Source organism: Myotis yumanensis, unplaced genomic scaffold (assembly GCF_028538775.1).
Source record: "Myotis yumanensis isolate MYYU_CA2020_CCGP unplaced genomic scaffold, mMyoYum1.0.hap1 SCAF_3, whole genome shotgun sequence".
NCBI classification, from domain to species: domain Eukaryota; kingdom Metazoa; phylum Chordata; class Mammalia; order Chiroptera; family Vespertilionidae; genus Myotis; species Myotis yumanensis.
This window is the reverse complement of record NW_027223754.1, coordinates 122,215,203-122,233,578: the sequence shown is the minus strand read 5'-3', so window position 1 is coordinate 122,233,578 and position 18,376 is coordinate 122,215,203. Positions and strand designations below refer to the sequence as shown.

Sequence of the window (18,376 nt, the reverse complement as noted above, 5' to 3'; positions counted from 1 at the left end):
TGCATAGTAGGCTCCCAATAAATATTTGTTAAATGAATGACAAGGGAAGGATGATGAGATGTTGGTTAGATGCCCCATAAAGTGCTTTAGCTTCTAAGGGAAAGGTGCGAGTTAAATAAATGAAATAACCCTTTATAGTCAAGCCTCATTTCTCTAATGCCTATACAACAAAAAGCATCTCTCAGGCAACAAGCAAATGAGAGAATGCTTTAGTTGCTGGAGAAATCAACTATTAGCACAATTTTAAAACATAAAGAGGCCATCAAGAATGCTAATGTTGCTAAGTGTGTGAAAGAAACAATGATCACAGGCAGTTGAAAAGGTAGAAAAACTGTTGTTGATTTGGATAAAGGAAAAGCAGTTAGCTAGTGAGAGCCATTTCTGAGCAAGCAAAGATGCTGCATGCTGACCTGAAAGGTGCCCCCCACCCCCACCCCAGGTCCAAGTGCTGAACGTGATTCTTTTAAGGCTAATAGGGGGTGATTCAGTAAATTTAAGAAAAGAAGTGTTTATTTATAGATTAAACAGTACATTACACATATATTGTATATAAGAAAGGCTAAAACAGGGAATCATTTGGGGGTCTGGGACAGATTAATTTACATTATTTCTAATGGGAAAAAATGATTTGGTTTTTGAACAAATCACTTCTCAAACAGCCTTCTGGAATGAATTAAGTTTGAGAGCTGAGGTTCCACTGTACTTCTGATTAGCCAGACAGAACTTTGAAAGTGCTTTCTTACTCTGGTCTCAGTTGAGTCTGTCTATATAGGAGCAAATCCAATCTAAAAATTGGAAGGCTCTCTTTGAGAAAAAAGAATTTAAAATACAAATACAAAATTAAGTTAAGATCACTTTAGGTTAAGATGGAGATGTTCACTCTCTTGATGGTGCTGATGGCTTCACAGGTGTATACATCTGTCAAAACTTATCAAACTGTCCACTTTAAATATGTATAGTTTAGTGTACATCCACTATACGTCAATAAAACTACTTTACAAGTTAAAAGTAGTTTAGGGATTTGGAAGAGGCCCATGCAAGCATGAGCCTCATTTAACTTCATAGAAAATCCATCTCTTCCCTACAAAAAGGCACGCAATTATACCTGTTTGCCAGAAGAGGAAACAGGTCAGAAAATCTCACCCAGACCACCCACCAGCAGGTCTAGGACTGACTGCCTGGGTGTGAGCCCTGGCTCAGCCACTGCAAGTGACACAGAGCCTTGCACAGAGAAGATGCTCAGTGAATGGGAACTCCAGGTCCGCCCAGAGGTGTCTCCTCTGCAGCTGAGGAGCCCATGCCCTTCACAGGGGCTGAGACCCTTCCTCCAGACATCCCAGATGACCCGCCTCCTGTGCAAGGAGCCCTAGAACATGAAGACGGAGTCCCACTCAACCCCACAACTACCTCTGCCCTCAGAGCAGCATTCAGGAGCTCTACTACCCGACAGGCCACCCTGACCCTGGGAAAGAGGTCAGCAGTGGGGCCAAGGAGCCAAACACAAGGGGTCTAAGTCTGGCTGAGCTGGCTGTGAATGTTTCAGATTGTGTTTCTTCCCTCCCTTTCTCTGGAGCTGCACTCTCTGCTCCCTTGCAGGCTCATCTCAGACCGCTTCTATCCAGTCTCATGCTACTTGTTGGAAGTAATGCTAGCAGTTGAGAATTCCCTCCTGGGTGGGATTGAAGTGCTGGGTTTCTGTGGGTATACTGAGCCAAGAGGGACCAAACAGCTTCCTTCCTGCAATCAGAGTTCCTCCAGAGGTCAACCCAGCCCTTCTACTGCCTCCAGGCCAGGTGACATCTAATCCAAGCTTAGTTCCTCTCACCCTTGTAATAACAGTAACAATAATGAACACGTATTGAGCACTGACATGTGCCAGGTACGTGTGCAAACAAAGAATGCATACTCTAACAGCTTTATTTGCACTTGCCCTTTCAATCTTTACAATAGCTTTATGCAGCTGGTACTGTCACCTTCCCTTTACAGGCAGGGAACCTGAGGTGCGGAACTTGTTCAAGGTCACAGACCAGCATGTGTTTGAGATTCAAACCCATGCAGTCTGGTTCCAGAGTCTGTCTCTTAACTACTGCACAGCATTACTTCTATTTAACATGGGATCGAGGTCTATCTCTCGCAGGAGCAGGGGCTGGACCAGGTGACCCCAGACGGTCTGTCTAGCCCAAGGAAGAATAAACTGAAGCCCATAGAGAGAATGTGATTTATTCAATGTCACAGTTTCTTAGGGTTCCAGGGGCCACAAAATAACCATTTCTAAGACTTCACAACTATTCCACAATGACTGTTTTTTCCTATGGATGCCCGCCCTTGGCTGGGATGGTAGCTTCCTCTGCAAGACACCATTCTGTTCCTCCTCTCTGTACCGAACCCCAATTCTCTGGGTCTCTGCATGAAGTCAGTCCTTGGTGATGTCTGACTGCCCCTCGCCCTGACCCAGGCCCAAGAGCCTGCCCACCTATTGTCACTCTTTCATGGAGTGTGGTACCCAGAGCTGATGGAAGCCAATGGGCTCTAAGTAATGTAGACATCAAGAAGCCCAGAGAGTCAGGGGTAGAGGCAGAGAGAAGTAGGGAGCATGTACCCAGAGGGAGAGCCCTGAAACCACAGTGAAGGCAGCCAAGAAGAGCAAGGACAGTCAGAAACTAGTAGAAAATCCAGGTGTCAGTGGGAGGGAAAGACACCTGTATCCTGACCCAGCTCTGCCACTAGACGTAAGACCCCGGGCCTTGTCCCCTCTGGTGGGTGAGAACACATGCTGGGGCAGCAGGAGGCCAGCCTGGACCTTGGTGGAGGCCAGTTGGGCAGCTGGGCATTGCAATGTGGCAGGTGGCTTTGGCCAACCCCAGAGAAGACCTGGGTGGGGCTAGGAAGGACAGCCACCAGACTCCGGTCCGTCTGTCAGAGGACATGTGTCCAACAATCCCCAGCTCACATCCATGGCCCCACCCTACCGGGGTGAGGACTGCCGATGGAGAAGGGAGCCTTGGCCTCCTCAAAAGCTGACGGTAGGGTGTTCCCAATGTAGGATCCACAGGTCACCACCACCTTCTCCCAACCTTCCCCACACACCCTGCCAACCACCCCAGGCTTTTCCTCAGCCATATATTACCACTAAAATTGCTATCCCACGTGCAAAATCCTGTCTCAGTCATTTCTGTATCTCTTTTCCTCTGTACTGACTCCCTTTCTATATCAGCCCTCCCTTGCCACAAACATATTAAATGGCATAAAGTAAGTAAAGCGCCTGCCACTTAGCAGAAGGTCAGTAAAGAAAGCGATTACTGTTCATATAGTTAATAAGGTCCTGTTATAACTGATGTTATTTGTCTTCAAAACTGGAATGGGCTGAGAACTTGAGGGCAGGAGCCTCATCACCCAATGAGCTCTCCATCTCACCTCTGCAGACTAGGACGGGGAGGAGGCTGGCCCTTCCTCCACTACCAGCCCAATCCCTATGTCCAGGGATCAGCTGAAGCCATAAACACCTGCAGGATGAGGAGGCTATTTGTGGAGAAACTTGTGCCTGAAGCCTGAGAAGGCAGTGATTAGGCCTGACATCTGAGCTAGTACCACCATTGTCCCTGGAGGGCTCTGAGGCTCCTGGTGAAATCTTACCCAGGCTTCAAGGCAACCAGCCCAAGAAACTTCCTGGGTTCCCCCGCCTCCAAGTGGGTGTGCCCACTCCTGCCTCCAAGCCCTGGTCATGGGGTCTGCACCTTTTTCACAGTACTTGTCCAAAGTCACTGAGCTCTTGTCTGACTCCCTCAATCAAATGTGAGCTCCTGAGGGCAGACATGTCCCAGTCAGCTCTATACCCAAGTACCGTTCACTGGGCACCTCTTCTGTGTTCTCCTCCCAGGAGCAGCTCTAAAAGGTAGTGTCTTCTTCCAATAAGCATGTGAGAAGAACCTCAGCATCACTAATCATTAGGGAAATGCAAATCAAAACCATGAGGCACCACTTCATGCCCACAAGGATGACTCTTTAAAAAAATGGAAAATAATAAGTGTTGACAAGGATGTGCAGAAATTGGAACCCTTCTGCATTGCTGGTAGAATGTACAATGGTGCAGCCACTGTGGAAGATAGTGTGGCAGTTCCTCAAAAAAATTAAAGAATTAGCACACGATCCAGCAATTCCACCTCTAGGTATATCCCCAAAAGAACTGAATGCAGAAACTCAGATACCTGTACACCTATGTTCATTGCAACAGTATTCACAACAGCCAAAAGGTAGAAACACCCAAGTGTCCATCAACAGGAAAACAGATACGCAAAATGTGGTATATCCTTACAACAGAGAATATGATAAAGAATAGACATACGCTACAACACAGATGAATCTTGAAAATATTGTGCTAAGTGAAATAAGTCCAACACAAAAGGACAAATACTGCACAATTCTACTTCTATAAAGTACCTAGAATAGTCAAATTCATAAACAGAAAATCGAACAGAAGTTACCGGGCTGCCCTAGCCGGTTTGGCTCAGTGGATTGAGCGTCAGCCTGCTGCCAGAACAGTCCCGGGTTTGATCCCCAGTAGGGGGCGTGCAGGAGGCAGCCGATCAAACATGTCTCATCACTGATGCTTCTCTCTCTCTCTCCCTCTCCCTTCCTCTCTGAAATCAATAAAAATATATTTTAAAAAGAGAGAAGAAGAAGTTACCGGGCTGGAGGAGAAGGGAAAGGGGATTTAGTGTTTAATTAGGTGTGGAGTTTCTGTTGGGGAGCATGAAAGAGTGCTGGAGACAGATGGTGGTGATGGCAGCTCCACAATGTAAATGTATTTAATGCCACTGAACTTAAAAATGATTAAAATGGTGAAATTTATGTAACGTATATTTTCCCCACAATAAAATAAATAAATATACACCCCAAAAGGTAGCATCATTATCATCCCCATTTTACCAATGAGGAAACTGGTGCTGTGAACACCTTGCCCACGGTCACACTGGCTACTGGAACAGAGAGCGAATTGGCAGCTCAGCTCACATCATCACGCCTCCAGAAGCATAGGTCCAGGTTCTAAGCCAGAGAAAGGAGAGCATGGAAGGAGCTGGAAACCGAAGGTGACCAAGCAAAGGGGAGGGAAGGATTCAAGGAACGTGGCGAGGAGGTGGGTAGGGGAGAAGCTCGGCTGCGGCTCCCTGGACCTGCGTCCTATCGTCACAATGACAAGAGCCCCAATTGGGTCCAGTCCCTACTCTACCTCTCATTAGCTGTGTAACACATCCAAAATGAGGATTCCCTTCCCCTCTGGTAGTCCATTATCACAGTGCTTTGTCCAGCTCTCCCAAAATCACCATGCAAAGTCCCGTCTCTGGGCCAATGCTCATTCCCTTCTGTCTGAGCACACACCTCCCTCCTCTACCAGCTCAAGTGCCACTTCCTTCCATTAAAATTCCCTTTGGTTTAATGGCTAGTACCGTTAAATGTAATGTAACGTAATGTCTGTCAGAGGACATGTGTGCAATGCATTGCATTGTAGTGCAATGTAAGTGTCATTAATTTACTTTCCAAAGATGTTTCTCCTGCCTCTCCCCTTAAACTATGAAATCGTTTAGACCACAGACCTCAGCCCAAGCCTGGTTCAGAGTGGTGGGCAAGTGTTAACTGACTGACTGCTAACAGGAATGGGCAGTCTAGGCCACAGGCACCTGGTCAAACAAAGGAGAAAGCAAGGAGAAGAGAAGCAAAGAGACATACGGAGAGAGAAGAGAGGCAGAAAGATTTAAGAGCAACCGCCAGGAGGGCAAGAGGCATTGGGGGGCAAAAAGGAATGCAGAGGAAGACAGAGCCAGCCACAGGCTCTTGCAAGCAGGAGGGAGAAAGCAAGACAGCAGGGCCAGGGCAGAGCTGTTGGAGAGGGAAAGGCAGAGTGTGAGGGCAGATGGAGGAAAGAAGTTGCCCCATGCTCACCTCCCCACACCTGCCCATGGGGCCAGAGGCCAAGGCCTGGCTGAAGGCAGTCAGAATGACCAGCGTGTGTCAGTGCCAGGGCAAGGGTTACACAGTGACAGGGCAAAAATGAAAGCAGCCGTGAATAGGAGAGGGCTAGCAGCCCTGGCCTGGAAGCCGGTCCACAAGTGTGGGAGGCTGGGCTCAGAAATAACAGGCGTTAATCTCTCCTGCGGCTGTGCATGGCATCTGCATGTCTGCCTGGCCATTGACAGTGTGCTTCTCTGGGCGCACAGGACCAGGGCTGAGAGCAGGCCTTCTCCTGTCCTCAGAGTTGGCAGGTCTAGAACCTTCGTCTGAGCACTCTAGAGTCAGTTTGTCCTTCTGCCGAGCCTTCTTCCTGCTGCCTGTTCTCAGCTCCCACCCCGTGCCCCACCGGCCGCCACCTGGAAAACAGCGGATGGCCTCTAGATGTGGGTGAATGTAAAGACCAGGGCTCTCCATCATCAACAAATCAACAAACGACAAGTGCTGGAGAGGATGTGGAGAAAAAGGAACACTTGTGCACTGCTGGTGGGAATGCAGACTGGTGCAGCCACTATGGAAGGCAGTATGGAGGTTCCTCAAAAAATTGGAAATGGAACTCCCATTTGACCCTGTGATCCCACTTCTAGGAATATATCCCAAGAAACCAGAAACACCAATCAGAAAGGATATATGTACCCAGATGTTCATAGCAGCACAATTCACCATAGCTAAGATCTGGAAACAGCCTAAGTGCCCATCAGTAGATGAATGGATTAGAAAACTGTGGTACATCTACACGGTGGAATACTATGCTGCTGTTAAAAAGAAGGAACTCCTACCATTTGCAACAGCATGGATGGAACTGGAGAGCATTATGCTAAGTGAAACAAGCCAGTCAATGAAGGAAAAATACCACATGATCTCACTCATTCATGGATAATAAAGACCATTACAAACTTTTGAACAATAATAGATACAGAGGCAGAGCTGCCTCAAACTGATTGTCAAACTGCAGTGGGAAGGCCAGGGAGGGTTGGGGGGGAGGAGAGGGGGGATTAAGAGATCAACCGAAGGACTTGTATGCACCCATATAACCATAACTAATGGACATAAGACACTGGGGGGTAAGGGAGGGCAGGGGCTTGTCAAGGACGGGGGGAAAAAAGGACACTTATGTAATACCCTTTGTAATACTTTAAGCGAAAAAAAAAAAAAAAAAAAAAAAGACCAGGGCTCTCCGCTGGCCTGCGGACTGAGGGTCCCGGGTTCAATTCTGGCCAAGGGCACATGCCCAGGTTGTGGGCTCAATCCCCAGTACGGGGTGTGCAGGAGGCAGCCAATCAATGATTCTCTCTCATTGATGTTTCTGTCTCTCTCTCCCTCTCTCTTCCTCTCTGAAATCAATAAAGAAATATTTTTTTAAAAAAAGAAAAAGAAAAAGAAAGACCAGGGCTCTCAGGGGCTCGGGCACAGGAGGATCCACGAAGGGAGATGAGAAGACGGAGGAGAGCAGACTCAGTGAGATGTTTGAGTCAGCTTGGCAGCTTGGCCCTCTGCCTCTGCCTCCCTGGGGTCCATCCCACACACTGGGCCTGAGCTCAGAGCTATATATACCTCCCAGATGGACGGGAGCCCCTCCACCAACTCCCTGCGCAGTCCTTCCTTGGCCCAGACCTCATGCCAGGTAAGAAGAGATGAAGATAAGCCCACGTCTGGACCCCAGCAGGATCTGTACTCACGTAGGACAGGTGCTGTGGGGGCTGGGTGAGTCAGCAACATTGCCAAGCAGCCTCCAGCCCGTGCCCAGAGCCTGACCCACCTGGGGCTGGGGCTGGGCTAAGCAGAAAGCTAGGCAGGGAAGAAGACAGGAGCAGGTGGGAGGCTTTGTACAGCTCACAAAAGCCACTCAGGGCAATAGGGGAGCACTATATGAGGAGGCAGGAGAACTGGGCTCTAGCCCTGGCTCTCTCGCTTACTACCTCAGAGACTCCGGGATAAACTCTGGCCTCTCTGAGCTTCCCTCTGCATCTGCAAGCAAAGTTTATAATTCCTCCTTCCCTTGAAAACACCAAAGGGATAATTGATATTAGAGGCCACCGAGTGCTCCTGTCTTAGCATAACTAATCTCCTGGGCTCTCTCCTCCTCCCAGGTTAATCTCTGTGCCATCCCCCCACCCTGTGGCCTCCTGGTCTTTCTGCATAGGGGGCACCAACATGGCCAGGACAGTTTGCCAAACACCCTTTTCATCCTGCTCCACCGCCACCCCCCTTCTCAACAGCTCTCCTCCTGCCAAACAATTCTAACCCAAGGCCTGTCTGAAGTCCACAGACTTGACTTTACTAAACCCTGGCCCAGTCACCACCATCTGGAGACTGAATATAAAGTCTCTTAACCCAATTCTCTTACAGGTAAAGTGAGAATAGAAACATCTACCCATAAAAACTAAATAAAACTAAGATCCACCCAAATGTCCATCATCAGATGAATGGATCAACAAAACGTGGTCTGTCCATACAACGGAATGTTAGTAAGTAAAACAAGCCAGACACAAAAAGACAAACACTGTATGATTCCTCCTATATGAGCTACCTAAAGCAGTCATATCCACAGAGAAAGAAAGCAGAGTGGTGGGGCTGCCAGGGCTGGGGAAAGGGGTGAGTGAGGAGTTAATATTTAATGGATACAGAGGTTCAGGGGGGACGATAATAAAGTTCTGGAGGTAGATGGTGGTGATGGTTGCACAATGGGGATGTACTTCATTCCACTGAACTGTACACTAATGGTTAAAAAGGCAAATATTATATACTTATTGCCACACACACAAAAAAACAGCTCAGCACCCAGAGTCTGGTGCACCGTAGCACTCAAATAAATAAACGTCTGCTGATTCTGCCACATTCCGCTACCTCCATGGGCCTTCCCCTCAGCTTGTTTGCCAAACAATTTGTCCTTTTAAAGCACAAAGACGTATCCTGCGAAGAGTCCTATGCACAAGTCATGGCTTTCCATCCAGGGACCCTGACAGCTCTCCAGCTAAACTAACCCCCCCCCCCCCCCCCCGCTGCCCACCCCTTACCCCTTCTCACCTCAGCTCATGATCAATACCATCCCACTCTCCACCAAAGGAGTGGAAAGAGCCTAGGGTCCCAGAGCCTCTGTTTCTCACCAGCTCCATGGGAGTGACCTATGGAAAGCACCCAATCCGACAACTGGCACCCAACAGGTGCTCCCTACATATCAGCTCTCACTTCCATGAACTTCCACAGGTGCCAAAAGTAAGAAGCAATAATCAAAAAAGGAAATGGTTAGAGTAGGAGTGGTACAGGGGGCTGACCCAGGGCATGGGTGCCCACAAAAGTAAGAGAGACTGTGGGAACGAAGCATAGCCATGATGATGGACTGGTAAGAAGAGATGAGTAGCCCTAGCCGATTGGCTCAGTGGATAAAGCATCGGCCTGCGGACTGAAGGGTCCCGGGTTTGATTCTGGTCAAGGGCACAGGCCCAGGTTGTGGGCTCTGTCCCTGGTGGGGGGCATGCAGGAGGCAGCCAATCAATTAAAAAGAAGACATGAGCAGTTTACTGGTGACTGCGGAGCAGACCTAGAGTCTAGCTCAAAAGGAGCTTGCTTCCAAATAAGCAAAAGAAAGAGAAGACCTCAATTTGGCCTTGTAGGGAAGGTTAAAGCATAGAGTAGAAGGGGCTGTGAGAGCTCCATGACTCCCTGGGCCAGTAAACAACCAGATTTGAGTTTAGTCAGTTGAATTAAGTTGAATAGTGTCCCCCCAAAATTCTTGTCCACTGAGAACCTCAGAATGTGACCTTATTAGGAAATAGGGTCTTCACAGATGTAATTAGTTAAGATGAAGTCATACTGGATTAGGGTGAGCCCCGGTCCAAGGACTGGTGCCCTTATAAGAATATGAGAAGATACAGAGACAGACACAGAAGGAGCACGGCCATGTGACAACCGAGTCAGAGGTGGGAGTGATGCAGCCAACAGCCACGGAACAGCAAGGATTGCCAGCAAGTACCAGAAGCCAGGAGAGAGGCATGGAGCACATTCTCCCTCAGACCCTCAAAAGGAACCCGCCCAAGGACACCTGGATTTCACACGTCTGGCCTCCTGAACTGTTGTTTTAAGCCACTCATTTGTGGTAATTTCTTACAGCACCCCTAGGAGACAAACACAGCAGCCCCACGGGGGATCTGTGCTGAGAAGGGAGAACCTGGGTGGAAACCCCCAGGGTGGGCTCCTGGACTAGAGCCAGCTTGTTGGAAGACAGGGTCAGCCCTCTGTTCTCAGGGGCTTTGGCCAGTTCCGGAGACCCTCTCAGCTCCAGTGCTTCAAGCTGAGGGCCCTGGGAGCTTTCCAATGGGAATGAAAGCCTGACTTGGGCCTTCCAACAGCTGCTCAGTTGTTGTTTTACTTTCCCAAATACCCTTTCTTCCATCCAAAATCAATCCCACGTGGCTGCTGGACAGAGTTTCTATATCTGTACATTCCGCATCCTCAGGCGCTCAGGAAGACCGAGCCTTCCTAGATGCCTCCCAGCGGAAGGGACCTTTCCTGAGGAAGGTCTTCAGTGCTCTGCTGGATTCCCTCCTGACCCACTCCGCCTGCCTGGTTGTCAGCTACATGTGTGGCCACGCCTCACCCACCATATTGTGAGCAGGGACTAGATCTGCCCACCACACCTGGAACACAGAAGGCTCATGAAGGAGGGAATGAGTCCAGGAACCACCTCCATGACCACCCTTCACAGCCAAGGTGGGGAGCTGGGAGATCAGGCATTTGCCCGAGGGATGGCTTGTGGGATGTTTCCAGTATTTTACTCCTTTCCCAAGTCTCCCACTACCCCAGCTCCTCACACACTGAAAGGCTTCTCCTTAGATGCCCTCCCATCCCTTGAGACCCAGCTCAGAAGAAAGCAGTGTCCACCCGTTAGAAGCCCCAAAAGATCATCCCCCTCCCTCATTGGAGGGGATCCCAAGGTTGCGGCGCCTCACCCCTTGCCTAGATTCTACTTCCAGAGCTGGACCATGAGGCCAGGGGCCTGCTGCCCCACCCCACAGGGTCCTTACCGTACATCTTGCCCTCATCCGACAGAATGATCTTGCGCCGGCCACAGGGTGGGTAGATGGCCAGGGCCTCCTGGAAGCTCTGCTCGATGTCCGGGCTCCAAACACCCTCCGCATCATTGTCAATGGGCTTGTCCAATGCCTGACTGCCCCCAGAGACGTTGCTCCCCTCAGGGGAGTTAGGAGAGCTCCACTCGTTGGAGGTAATGGTGCCGGCCTTGCCCTCCAAGGCTCCGCTTGGAGGAGCGCCTGTTGGACCTGTTTGGGCAGAAACCACAGCATTGGTGGAAGAACTAGGTGGACCATGGGACGGGGGTACCCAGGGAGTGCCAGGCCCACGACCAGCTGCTCTTCCTTGACAGGCCACTCACCACACAGGAACTTGGAGGGAAAAGGCCAGGGATTCTAGGAGACAAAGAGTAAAATGCAAGGTCTAGGACGATCAGAGGCCTAGGATCAGGCAGGTCACCTCCCCTCTGTAGACCTCAGCTTCCTACCTGTCACATGAGCACAATGACCTGGGCACTCTCTAATCGCAGCTCCAAGAACCCAGACAGGGCTGGGAAGTAGGAGACAAGGATGGCCTGGCATTAAATCAATAATGGACAAAAAGGATGAAAAACACTATGCTGCCCCGCCGGTATGGCTCAGTGGTTGAATGTTGACCTATGAACCAGGAGGTTACAGTTTGATACCCAGTGAGGGTACATGCCTGGGTTGTGGGCTTGATTCCTGGTGCGGGGTAGGGAAGTGGGTGCAGGAGGCAACCAATCAATGACTCTCTCTCATCATTGATATTTCTATCTTTCTCTCTCCCTCTTCCTTTCTCTCTGAAATCAATAAAAATATATTTAAAAACAAAACAAACACTGTGTGCTGCTGACAGGAATATCAAATGGTACAGCCTGTGGGAGACAATATCGAGGGTCCTCAAAAAATTAAAAATAGAACTATCATGTGATCCAGCAATCCCTCTTCTAGGTATATATATATCTGAAAGAACTGAAAGCAGGGTCCTGAAGAGATATTTGTACACTCATGTTTATAGCAGCATTATTCACAATACCCAAGAGGTGGAAGCAACCCAAGTATCCACAGGTGGATAATGGATGAACAAAATGTGACATAGACATACAATGGAATATTATTCAGCCTTAAAAAGGAAGAAAATTCTGTCACATGCCACAACATGGATGAGCCTTGAGGACATCATGCTAAGTGAAATAAGTCAGCCACAAAAAGACAAATACTCGTCCACTTATATGGAGTATCTAGAGTAGCCAAATCCATAGAGACGGAAAGTAGCATGGTGGTTGCCAGGGGCTGGGGAGAGGAGGAAAGGAGAGTTGATGTTCATGAGTATAGAGCAGTGATGGCGAACCTTTTGAGCTCGGCATGTCAGCATTTTGGAAAACCCTAACTTAACCCTGGTGCCGTGTCACATATAGAAATTTTTTGATATTTGCAACCATAGTAAAACAAAGACTTATATTTTTGATATTTATTTTATATGTTTAAATGCCATTTAACAAAGAAAAATCAACCAAAAAAATGAGTTTGCGTGTCACCTCTGACACGCGTGTCATAGGTTCGCCATCACTGGTATAGAGTTTCAGTTTTACAAGAAAAAATGTTCTGGAGATCTGTTGCACAACAATGTGAATATACATTTAACACCACTGAGCTATAGACTTAAAAATGGTTAATATGATAAACGTTATGTGTTTTACCACAATTAAAACTTTAAAGTTAATTTAAAAAGTATGTAAAATAAAATGCAGCTCACTTTCTTTATGACATCCAGCTTTGTCTGTTTTTAGTTTTTATTTTCGGTTAATCCCCACCAGAGGATATTTTTTTTCCATTGATTTTTAGAGAAAATGGAAGGGAGGGAGGGAGAGAGAGAGGAGGATAGAGAAACATTGATATGAGAAAGACACATCAACTGGTTGCCTCCTGCACGTGCCCCGACAGGGCCGGAGGATCGAACCTGCAACCCAGGTACATGCCTTTGCCTGGGAATCAAACCCTCAACCCTTCAGTGCATGAGTTAACACTCTAACCACTCAGCCACACCAGCCAAGCCTGGCTGTTTTTAAAGAAAGCTTTTGGCCCTGGTGGATTCTCACATGTTGGGGCTCTGGCAAGTTAACTTACTGGTGTCTCCAGAAGCTGACAACACATCCCTGCCCTTGCCATCAGTGTAAGACAAATTCACTGACCTTGGCACCAACTGTCCAAGCTATAAACTTCTGGACACAGTTCTCAGGGATTCGGGAAGGAGCAGGACATACTAGTAATATTAAGGAAGTTTTTAGATTATGAGTACCAGGTGGGTACCATTTACCTCCCATGGCCCTCCCTGAGCCCCCAGCCACTGAGCACATCTGCAAAGGAGGGTCTCTCCCCATCACACAGATCACCCCTTTCTCCCTCCCCTGTTAGCCATGAGGACCAGTGTAGCCCAGCAGCCCGAACTCAGGGGTAGGAGTCTGAAGACCCGAGTTCCAACCCACTTCCATCCAGGATCCTCACAGATAAGACCTTCCCAGAGCATCCCTCATGCTTGAAGTCTCTCACCCCCAACTCAGACATATTAGCCCAGTGGTTCTCAACCTTCCTAATGCCGCGACCCTTTAATACAGTTCCTCATGTTGTGGTGACCCCCAACCATAAAATTATTTTCATTGCTACTTCATAACTGTAATTTTGCTACTGTTATGAATTGTAATGTAAATATCTGATATGCAGGATGTATTTTCATTGTTACAAATTGAACATAATTAAAGCATAGTGATTAATCACAAAACCAATATGTAATTATATATGTGTTTTCCAATGGTCTTAGGCAACCCCTGTGAAAGGGTCGTTCAACCCCCAAAGGGGTCACGACCCACAGGTTAAGAACCACTGTGTTAGCCGAACATTTCTTCACAGAGAGGTGGGTATGAGGGTCAGTGTGGTCACCATCCAGTGAAGGAAAGGGAGGAGCACAATGTGTGTGTGTTGGGCGGGGGCGGTTATTGGGAGGCATACCCTGGGAGAGAGTAGAGGTTCCAAGGAACTTAGACTGCTGGCCCAGGCCTGAAGTCAGAAAGAGGTTAAACCATTGAAATTAAAACAGGAACCCCAGCCGAAACCAGTTTGGCTCAGTGGATGGAGCGTTGGCCTGCGGACTGAAAGGTCCCGGGTTCGATTCCAGTCAAGGGCATGTACCTTGGTTGTGGGCACATCCCCAGTGGGAGATGTGCAGGAGGCAGCTGATCGATGTTTCTCTCTCATCGATATTTCTAACTCTCTATCCCTCTCCCTTCCTCTCTGTAAAAAATCAATAAAATATATTTTAAAAAAACAGGAACCCCAGGGGAAACCTAACCCAATCGCTCAACTTGCAGATGAGGACACTGAGGCCCAGAAATGCCTAAAGACTTGCCCAAGGTTATATAACAAGTCAACAGATCAGCTGGGTCTTGATCTCTGCCCTCACATCCTCATCATGTTGGGGGTCACCACAACATGAGGTGCCAACTTTAATTTTAGCATAATTAAAGTTGGCTTTCTCTCTGTGGCTGTTAAAATCATTTTCCTCAAAGTGTGTCCAAGAGGGTCACCTGATCTGGAAAAAAACTAGCTTATTCTCCACCTGAAATTCTTGTCTTGATGCTATCATGACCCGGAACTCTTTTTCTATATCTTCCAAAACAAAGTTCTTAAAAGAGATGGAACTTAGAAATGACAAATATAACAAATACTTTTTTATTTATATTTTAACAACAGCCATTTTATTTATTTATTTTTTACTTTTAAAAATATATTTTTATTATTGATTTCAGAAAGGAAGGGAGAGGGAGAGAGAGATAGAAACATCAATGATTATAGAGAATCAGTGATCAGCTGCCTCCTCTTTCACGTCCCCCCCTACTAGGGACCAAAACCAAGGCATGTGCCCCAACTGGGAATTGAACTGTGACCTCCTGGTCCATAGGTCAATGCTCAACCACTGAGTCACACAAGCTGGGCAACAGTACACTTTTAAATACATGGCTAACTTCAGAGGAAAGTAAACTCCAGCAGCCCAAAATGAAAAAATGCTAAACTATAGAAATAAGCAGATGAGCTATTACTATAGTAGCAATAGGAGGCAGGGCATGAGGCTAATCTTAGTAATAAGGCCACTGGGTTTTAATGGTTACTCAGAGATGAGACCTTAGACCTGAGAGATACAAGGAGGTTGGAACTGGGAACTATACCTCATCTTTACTGAAAAGATAGAATCCCAACAAAATATGACAGGGAAGATTTTCTTGGCCTGAGCTAGGTATAAAAAACAAAGGTCATGCCTAAGAATTTGTAACAAAAGGCCTACCGGTAAGTGGATTTGAGATTTAAATTTTATATCACTCAGGAACTCCCAGCCAATTCACAAAATAAACAGTGGTCTCAAGCTGAAAAATCTCTGAAAAAACAATTTTAACCCAGACTGGGGAGAATTACCAAAGGTAATGCTTTGCTAACGAGGGTCTCAAAATCCATAACTACAACATATAAGAAGAAATAATCCACCAGGATCAAAATTAGATCCCCAAGAACTACAGATAATTAAAATATCAGATTAAATATTATTCTATTAATTGTGTTTAAAATACTTATTGACTTAAAAAATTGGAAATATAAGAATTAGACACTATCAAAAAATGCAAAGTAGACTGGAAAAAGGACAAAATAAAACGTTTAGAAATAAATATTTTAGTCACTAAAATTAAAAACTCAATGACTGAGATTAACAGCAAATTAGATACAGCTACAGGAAAAATTAACAACCTGAAAGATAGATCTGAGGACACTATTCAGAGATATATTATTTGTAAATGATTATAAAAAGCAAGGAGAATAAAAATGCAGTTCAACATACCTCCAATTAGCATTCCAGAAAGAAAGTATAGAAAATGAAGTAAAATAACATTTGAAATAATAATGATAGGAAATTGTCCAGAATTAATGAAAATACATGAATTCTCCAATCCAGGAACTATACTGAACCCTAACCAGAATAAATTCAAATAAAATAAAGACATTGCCCTAACCAGTTTGGCTCAGTGGATAGAGCATCGGTCTGCAGACTGAAAGGTCCCAGGTTCGATTCTGGTCAAGGGCATGTACTTTGATTGCGGGCACATCCCCAGTAGGGGGTGTGCAGGAGGCAGCTCATCGATGTTTCTAGCTCTCTATCCCTCTCCCTTCCTCTCTGTAAAAAATCAATAAAATATATATTAAAAAAATAAAAAAAATAAAGACATATTACAGGTACATTTTAGAAAACAAAAACAAAGAGTAGATATTAAAATCATGCAGAGTGAAAAAGGACAGAGTACCTACAAAGAAAGGACTACTATATATATGTATTTAATATTTATTTATTAAGTTAATTGGGGTGACAGAGACTATTATATTGTGTACATTGATCATGAATGTCTCAACAGTACACTAGAAGACCCAAAATAACATTTCCAAATTGTTGAGAAAAAAATAACTGTCAACCTAGAATTTTTTCTTTTTATTAAATTTATTGGGGTGACATTGGTAGTAACATTATATAAGTTTCACATGTACAATTCTATAATATATCAATTTCCTTCCATCATAATATATTTGACCCCCTGCCCCCTCTGGTAAATGCCATACTGTTGTCTGTGTCAACAGTTGTTTTGTTTTGTTTGTCTGTTGCTTTCTGTTTTATATCCCACATATGAGTGACATCATATGTCAACTTAGAATTAAAAACCCAACCAAAATATTGCTCAAATGTGAACATTCAAGGTTTTTTTCAGATAAAGGGGGAGAGAATTTAGTACTAACAAACCCTTACTGGAAAAACAAAAAACAAAAAACAGTAAAGGAGGTCTTTAAAAAAAAGAAATTGATATAAAAAAAGGCATTATACATGGAAGAGTGGTGAGCAAAGTAGCTGGTAAAAATAAGAGTGAATCTAAACAATATTAACTGTATAAAATAATAACAATAATGACCACTAAGTCTGGCCGTACAATACACACACACACACACACACACACACACACACTCACACACATGCACAGAAAAACCATGTTTCTAAACCATAAATTCAGAAGCTGCATTTGGTAAAATCTGATACAGTTCAAGACCCATCTATAATAATAAAAGTGTAATATGCTAATTAGGCTGGATGTCCTTCCTGACGACCTTCCGGACAAAGCCGGGGCTGCGAGGGAAGCCTGGGTCCTGGGTGCCAGAGGGAAACCCGTGTTGGCAGCTGGGGGAAGGAAGGCCTACTCTTGCACGAATTTCGTGCATCGGGCCTCTAGTTTACAATAAAATCTCTTAGCAAACTACTAGAAACAAAAGGAACTTCTTTAACTCACCAAAACATATCTTCACAAAACCTACTGTGATATTATCTACACTAATAAAAGAGAAACATGGTAATTGGCGTACGACCGCTACCCTTCCCATTGGCTAATCAGCATATCCTTATGCAAATTAACTGTCAGCCAAGATGGAGGCCGGCAGCCAGGCAGCTGGAAGCTAACAGGAGGCTTGCTTGCTGTGGACTCCAACGTTCCCCACCGGCCTCTGAGCTTCAGTTGGAAACATAGTAACATTTACAGAAGATAAACAAAACTAGAGAAAGCTCCTGTCAGTCAGCCGGGATCTCAGAGTTGGAATCGCAACATTGTTTCGAATACAGAAAACAAAGGCCAGAAACCTGCTTTCAGTCGAGCCTCAGAGAGAAAGCCTCAGAGAGAAAGCCGGCTCTCAGCTCCAGTGACAGCCATAGAAGGTAAATAAATGCCAGAATAAAAAAAAAAAGAAAAAAAGGAGAGGTTTGGAGCTTCAGTTGCCCGCCAGCCTGAAAACATCCCGCAGCCCCTCACCCAGACTGGCCAGGCACCCCAGTGGGGACCCCCACCCTGAAGCAACAAGATGGAGGCTAATTTGCATACTGAAGGCAGGCGGCAGCAGGCAAGGCTGTCTGCGGTCTGGGACCCGGACCTGTGACCCTGCCGGGCGGGATCAGCGGAGCCGCGAGGCCTCCCAGCACCGGGATCAGCGTGACAAGGGGCAACGCCCCAACCCCCTGATTGCCCTGCGGCTCTGTGTGTGACAGGGGGCAGCGCCCCAACCCCCTGATCAGCCCTGGGGCTCTGTGGGTGATAGAGGGCGGCGCCCCAACCCCTATTGCCCTGCGGCTCTGTGTGTGACAGTGGCGGCGCCCCAACCCCCCCACGGGCCCTGCTCTATGTGAGACGGGGTAGAGCCATACCTCCCCATCGGCCCTGCCCTGAGTGTGACAGGGTGTGGCGCCTCAACTACCC

At 46.6% G+C, this 18,376-nt stretch overlaps 1 protein-coding gene across 1 annotated transcript in view; it reads right to left on the bottom strand.

The window, feature by feature from the left end:
- TEAD4 (TEA domain transcription factor 4) overlaps positions 1–18,376 on the bottom strand; it is a 78,269-nt gene that overhangs the window by 29,228 nt on the left and 30,665 nt on the right. The window contains exon 4 of the mRNA XM_070409535.1: positions 11,028–11,282. Within this exon, the coding sequence (XP_070265636.1) occupies positions 11,028–11,282 (255 nt within the window). The remainder of the gene's footprint in view (positions 1–11,027; positions 11,283–18,376) is intronic.